Source organism: Rattus norvegicus, chromosome 10 (genome assembly GCF_021556685.1).
Source record: "Rattus norvegicus strain SHRSP/BbbUtx chromosome 10, alternate assembly SHRSP_T2T, whole genome shotgun sequence".
Lineage (NCBI taxonomy): Eukaryota > Metazoa > Chordata > Mammalia > Rodentia > Muridae > Rattus > Rattus norvegicus.
Window position 1 is genome coordinate 64,771,754 of NC_141543.1, and position 7,732 is coordinate 64,779,485.

The 7,732-nt window shown below is 40.0% G+C and overlaps 1 protein-coding gene across 1 annotated transcript; it reads right to left on the bottom strand.

Annotated features, from left to right (window-relative positions):
- Positions 1 to 6,016: 6,016 nt before the first annotated feature.
- On the bottom strand, positions 6,017 to 6,961 carry Or1r1 (olfactory receptor family 1 subfamily R member 1). The gene is given in 1 exon segment (NM_001000033.1): positions 6,017 to 6,961. A coding segment is annotated over 1 exon segment (945 nt).
- Positions 6,962 to 7,732: the final 771 nt, after the last annotated feature.

The following is a 7,732-nucleotide window of genomic DNA, read 5'->3' on the forward strand; positions in this document are numbered from 1 at the left end:
AGGTATATAACAAAAATAATAAAAGTAATATACACCAAACCAACAGTCAACATTCAAATTAAATGCGGGAAAAACTTGAAGCAATCCCACTAAAATCAGGGACAAGTCAAGGGTGTCCACTCTCTCCCTATTTATTCAATAATAGTACTCAAATTTCTAGATAGAGCAATTAGACATCAAAAGGAGATCAAAGGGATACAAATTGGTAAGGAAGAAATCAAGGTATCACTGTTTGCAGATGTTATGATAGTATATTTATGCAACCCCAAAAATTCAACCAGAGAATCCCTACACCTGATAAACAACTTCAGCAGAGTGTATGGATATAAAATTAACTGTAACAAATCAGTATCCTGGATACTGATCCTGGATTAGTATCCACGAATAAATGAACTTTATTAGAAATTAAGGAAACAACACCATTCACAATAGTTGCGTATAATATAAAGTATCTTGGGGTAACTCTAATCAAGCAATTGAAAGATTTTTTATGACAAGACCTACCAGACCCTGAAGAAAGAAATTGAAGAAGGCCTCAAAAGATGAAAAGATCTTCAATGCTCATGAATTGGTAAAATTAACATAGTAATAATGACCATCTTACCAAAACCAATATACAGATTCAATGCAATCCCCATCAAAATGCCAACTTAATTCTTCACAGAGAAAAAAAACAGCAATTCAGAACTTCTGTAATAACAGCAACAACAAAAAACAAGATAGTGAAAACAATTCTCATAAGAACTTCTGAGGGAATCACCATCCTTGACCTCAAACTGTATTAAAGAGCAATTGTGATAAAAACTGTATTGTATTGATACAGAAACAGACAGGTAGATCAATATAATAGAATTAAAGACCCAGAAATAAATCTACACACCTATGATCAGTTGATTCTTGACAAAGAGGCCAAAACCATACAGAGGAAGAAAGACAGCATTTTCAACAAATGGTGCTGGTCTAACTGCAGATCTGCATGTAGAAGAATCCAAGTGGATCAAGGACCTCCACATATATCAAGATATGATGAATCTAACAGAAAAGAAAGTTGAGAAGAGCCTTGAACATGTCAGCATAGAGGAAATTTTCCTGAACAGAATACCAATTTCTCGGGTTCTAAGATCAACAATTGAAAAAATTGGGTGTCATGAAACTGAAAATCTTCTTTAAGGTAAAGAACATTATCAATAGAACAAATCAGCAACCTACACATTGGGAAAAGGTCCTTACCAACCCTACATCCCATAGAGGGTTAATATCCAATACATACAAACAATTCAAGATGTTAGACTCCAGAAAACTAAACAGGGGGTACAGAGCTAAAAAGAGAATTCTCAACTGAGGAATCTCAAATAGCTAAAAAATGTTCAACTTCCTTAGTATTCAGGGAAATGTAAATCAAAATGACCCTGAGATTCCACCTTACACCAATCAGAGTGGTTAAGATCAAAAACTCAGGTGACAGCACATGGTGGCAAGGATGTGGAGAAAGAGGAACACTCCTCTATTGTTGGTGGGATTGCAAGCTGGTCCAACCACTTTGGAAATCAAGCTGGCAGTTCCTCAGACAATTGGAAGTATCTCTTTCTGAAAGCACAGCTATTCCACTCCTGGGCACTACACAGAAGATTTTTTTAACATATAACAAGGACACATGCTCCAGGATGTTCATAGCAGCCTTATTTATAATAGCCAGAAGCTGGAAACAACACAGATGCCCCTCAGCTGAAGAATTGATACAGAAAATGTGGTGCATTTATACAATGGAATAGTACTCAGCTATTAGAAATGACAACTTTTTGAACTTTGTAGGCAATGGGTGGAACTAGAAAATAACCTGAGTGAGGTAACCAAGACCCAAAAGGACATACATGTACTCACTTATAAGTTGATATTAGTCCAAAAGCTCAGAATGCCCACGATGCAACTCAAAGACCATATGAAGCTTAAAAAGAAGGAAGACCAAAATGTGGATGCTTCAAACCCATTTAGAAGAGGAAATAAAATAATCACAAGAGGCAGAGTGATGGAAAAGCCTGGGTGAAAGAGGGGAGGAGGAGGAAAAAGAGGGGTTCAGGACCAGGTATGGGAAAAGGAGAGAAGTCCAGAGGGTCAGGAGAACAAATATAAATAAGTATCAGTGGAGTATGGGTAACTTTGGAACCATTAGAAAGTCTAAGATATCAGTTGAGGGCAGATTTAGAGGTGTTGAGCTAGGAGTAAAGAAAGGTAAGAGCACAATAGCTGGGGAATTCTTAGAAGAGCCCAGCCACAGAGTCAATAAGGCAGTTTAAAAAGGAGCTTGTGTGTGTGTGTGTGTGTGTGTGTGTGTGTGTGTGTGTGTGTGTGTGTGTGTGTATGGTGTGTGTGTGTGTGTATGGTGTGTGTGTGTATGGTGTGTGTGTGTGTGTGTGTGTGTGTGTGTGTGTGTGTGTGTGTGTTTCAACTGTGGATCCAAGATAGCTCCTGGGCAGGTGAGCACCTGCCACTCACTGGGATCTCAAAGCTGTACAGCCATAACTCACCACTACAGGAGGCACTTGGTACTGTGGAGGATTGGTGCCCCAGAGAAGGGGGGCGTTAGAGTGGGGAGTTGGGGTGGGTAGGTAGGTGGAAGACACCCTCTTACAGGCAAAGAGGAGGGAGAGGGGTGGAGATTTATGGAAGTGAGACTGGAAAGGGAATAACATTTGAAATATAAACAAATAAAATGATTAATAAAAAAATAGGGTGTGGGTTTGAGTGAGTGGAAAGCATCTGGGGGTACTTAGGGGAAGAGGAACCCTAAACAGAATAATTGTATAAAAAGCTATTTTCAACAAAACTAAATAAGATGAAATGCCTGTGTGGAAATCCATTAGTCTTCTCTAGGGAGGTGCTCTCTAATTAGTCATTTAATACCAAGTGGTCACACTCAAATCATACACACACAAACAGGACTAAATGAACTCAGCACATAATATTTATATATTTATGTGCATATGTATATAATGATAATAATTACATAAAAAGAGGCTATGAATTTAAGGAGTGAAGACAGGAAATAGGACAGGATGGAAGGATAAGAGAGAGAAAGGAAATGATATAATTTTATTTTAATTTGAAAAAATGTCAAAAAATAAAAATACTTCAGTGGAGCTAAAAGACACCTAAATATAATGACTTTCACAAACAACAAAAAACTTAGCATTTAATAAAAATAAAAAATATATTCTCTTTCAAAGTATTCTGAGATAGCCTTCTTTCAAATATGCTTACAGTCTTAAGTTGTATAACAAACTGTTTAGAAATTACATTGTAATTATCTTGCTGTGTTGTAGTTACATGAAATTATATATTTATTAAACAAAGTTTATTATCTCTACAGAATAGGATGAAGAATATATTTCTACCTATTTGAATTATCTCAGTTGAATTCTATATATTACTTCATTTAATAATTATATAATAATTTCTACTTTTACTTCCCTGGATATTTTTAATAATTTTAGATTAGTTCACAGCTCTTTTTTGTTTAAACATTTTTGTATAAAACGTTACTTCTCTGTATGGCAATTGTGGAGCAGTCCATGTTACCAAGTTTTCTAATATCTGAAAAAAATTTTCAACTAAGTGTTCTGGCTACTGGAAACACAGTCAAAGCTAACATAAATATTGATGACGGTGAATACATAATTGATAACTACATTCTCTAACCACATGGAATATTACTTTGAGAACAATGTAACCATAGGCTACCTGGTATAATGGTTGGCTTAGAAAGATGGCTTAGTGGGCAGAGAGGTCTTGACAAGCATGGTGGCCTGAGTGGTATCCTGAGGAACTAGGTGGTAGAAAAAAGAAATCAGTTCCTGCAAGTTGTCCTCTGGGCTCCACATGCATTCCGTGTAATTTTAAAGATGTACAATACTAGTGTTTCTAGCAAGAATTTATGTGTGAGTATGGAGCATGTTCCTATCCTCTGGCTCCAGGATGAAAGAACAGTAGAATCCTCCAGATAGTTTGGAACATTGAAAGGGGATGGCAAGCTCACTCTTTGTGTCCAGTGGTTCCTTGAGCATAGGAGGGTTTTTAGAAAAGCCATATCTTGGAAGCAGTGAGCTAGAAAACAGTGCTTAAACTACTCCAGTCACAAATGTGAATGCTCTTGATCACTGTAAATCATGAAGATACAAAAAAATCTTACATGCACTTGTGGAGCCCATACAGTAGTAGCAGTAGAGAGCCTCAGTTTCCAAAAGCTGTAATGGCAAGAGATCAGACTCTGTGGCAGCAGTTAAGGCTGGAGCTCAAAGCCAAATGCAAGACACAGCTGTGTGCAATAGATAGATAGATAGGACTCTTGAGATCTGAGAGGGTCACCAACCCCATTCCCCAAGGACAACCATAGACTGCTCATGCTAACAGAAGAGATGTCAAGTCCCATCAACAATGATTATGAGACACCCATTCCAAAACTCAAGATGATATGTAAGCCTTAAAGAATCTAGGAAAGAAACACAAAGTTAACTGAAAATAAGATGTAGAAATTAATAAATGTGGAAGCAAAAAGCATCAATGGAGTTAAATGTCAAGAAACAATAGAGTCAATGTCAGTAAAACTAAATGTCCATTCTTTGGGATGGTTAGTACAGAAGATAAGCTTTGGCAAGTAAAACCACACAAAGCAGAAAAAGCATTAAGAAACCTGAGTAAAAAGAAGCCATATGAGTAGGAAAAGAGGCAACATTAAAGACTAAAGTGAGACTGGAGGAGGATATGTAGAGGGAAGCTAGATTCCACCAAAGTGTGTGGTGCACATACACGGAGTTAGCATATTATAACTCACTAATAGGGTAATAAATACATAACTAGCACAAAGGAAATAGTAAAATAATGAAATGATGATGATGATGATGATGATGATGATGATGATGATGATGATGATGATAAAAGAAAACAAATGCAAACAGAAACACATTCAAGGGGTTTTTACATTTGCAACTAAAGGTTATTCAATAAAGTGGAAAGTGGATAGAATACACTACTGTTCATCACAGAATGTGAACTCCTTGCACAAGGCTTCTGACTTTGAGATAGTCTTCACTCAGTCTGTTTCCTGTGTTGTACAATGTGAATTCCTCATGAACTCCCAGTCAGTGAGAGTCATGTGCATGGTGTCCTTAGGACAGCATTTGCCACAAACAATTCATCACTAAATGTCCATTCTACCCTATAATTGTGAAGACATTTTAAATTGTTAAAGTGTGGACAAGGGACTGTGCTTCTACAAGCAGTAGACATTGTAGCTAAGTATTCACATCACAAACTTAGGAGAGTGGTTTGCAGTGGCTCAATAAACTTCTGGGCGTACAATTTCAAGAAATAAAGGGAAATTGCAGAATAACATACAGAGAAGGTGGGATGGCAGTGGAGGTTGGTTTGGGTGGGTAAAGGAGAATTTTGTCTCTTTGAATGTTCACAATGCATACACAGGATGTACAATATGTGAAGAAGAACATTACGTTAAAATCACCTTTAAATTATCCAGAAGTATTCCAGGAAGAGCCTGCATGGCTATGGCTGTCATTACAGCACAAACATTCCCATGCACCCTCCTTCTCCAGCTTCTCCATCCACCTGTCGGTGTTACCTGCATTCCGCATTCCCATTGCACAACCAGATGAGCTTCTTCTTACCTTCTTCTGCCCTCTTTTTTATTTTTTTGGATTCCCAAGAATTAGAATTTCCAAACACTAGACTATTTTTGAGCATTCAGACAACATACAAAGGCATCCAATTTGCTGTCATTTAACATTGTGTCACATACCACTATATAATGCGTGGTCATATTTGCTTGGGATCTAATTCTTACTTAACAAGGCTTAAGTCTGTGTAGGAACAAAACTAACAGAACTTGAAGGAAGGGGAAATAAAGGAGAAGATATTGATTTTTGGAGAAATAGAGAATACATGAGACTATATTGATTTGGGAGTTGGTACTGTTATAGACATACCAGTTAACCCGGACCTTCCATTACTCATCTTGGGCTGCTGCCCTCCATCTGAAACCCCTTTTTAGGGCACCCTTGACCTCTTTGTTACGGAGACTATAGATAAAAGGGTTCAAGGTCGGTGTGACTACCGCATAGACCACACTGGCCATGCGATCATAGCGAGCTGAGTAGCCAAATGATGGACGAAAGTAGACGGAGAGGACTGAGCCAAAGAAAAGTGACACGACCACTAGGTGGGCCCCGCAGGTAGAGAAAACACGGTGCCGGCCTCCTGTGGTCTGCATCCCAAGCACTGCCACAAGGATGCGTGCATAGGAAAGGGACACGAGGATCAAAGGGGTCAGAACCACTGCGAGGCCCTCTGAGAAGATGGCAGTCTCTGCAGTTGATGTGTCAGAAGTTGCCAAGCTCAGCATCACGGTCATGTCACAGAAGAAGTGGTGCACTGGTGCGGAGCGAGGATAGGAGAGAGCAGAGATGAGTAGTGTGTGCAGCAGAGAGTGCAGATGGGCCACAGTCCACGATGCAGCCACCAGTACAAAGCAGCGCCAGGGTGTCATGACTACACCATAGTGCAGCGGCCTGCACACGGCCACCACACGATCATAGGACATGGCTGCCAGGAGGTAGCTCTCAGTAATGCCCAGAGCTACAAAGAAGTACATCTGGGCGAAGCAATCCTGGAAGGACATGGCCTGACCAGGATGGAGCAGGGTAACCAGCAGTCTCGGGACAGTGACAGTGGTAAAGCAGACATCCACAAGGCTCAGGTGACCCAGGAAATAATACATGGGGGAGCACAGAGCCCCATCAGACCTCACCAGCACCACCATGCTCAGATTGCCCAGGGCGTTGAGCAAGTAAATGCTAAGGAAAAGCAGAAACAGAAGCGGGTGGGTATCTGCACCATCCATCAAGCCGAGGAGCTGGAACTGTGGTCGGTATGTGAGGTTGGTCACAGCCATGGAGGTCAGGCACCTGTGGGAATGCTGAAGAGAAAGATCGGACAGGGAACCTAAGTTCTGGAGACCCCAAGTAGATTTCCTGGACCTCCACATACCATATATAATCTTAATGTCAATTTTTTTTGAAGGATGCTCCTCTGTCAGTTTCTTTTTATTTATTTTTATTGGATATATTTCTTTATTTACATTTCAAATGTTATTCCCTTTCCCAGTTTCCTGTCCATAAGCCCCCTCCCCCCTCCCCTCCCCCATAAGGGTGTTACCCCCCCCATCCATCCCCCTTACCACTCCCCCACTTTCTCCTGCACTGGGGGTCCAACCTTAGCAGGAACAAGGGTTTCCCCTTCCACTGGTGCCCAACAAAGCTATCCTCTGCTACATATGCATTTGGAGCCGTGGGTCAGTCCATGTATAGTCTTTGGGTAGTGGTTTAGTCCCTGGAATCTCTGGTTTGTTGGCATTGTTGTTCTTATGGGGTTGTAAGCTCCTTCAGCTCTTTCAATCTTTAAGGCAATATTTTAAATCTATTTGTCTGCGTATTTTTCTGTACCACATGCATGCCTGCGTAGCCTACTCATATGAACTGAGTAGGATATCATTTTTCCTGAAGAGATTGGAAAGAGTTCAAAGGGAAATTATCTGAATTGGGTCCTTGGGAGTGGGTAGAAGTTTATTAAACAAAATGACTGCCTCCCTATAAGGAGGGAATGTGTGGTGTTGTTGGTGTAGAAAGAAAAAACTGAAATGCCCACAGATAACACTGAGACAAAG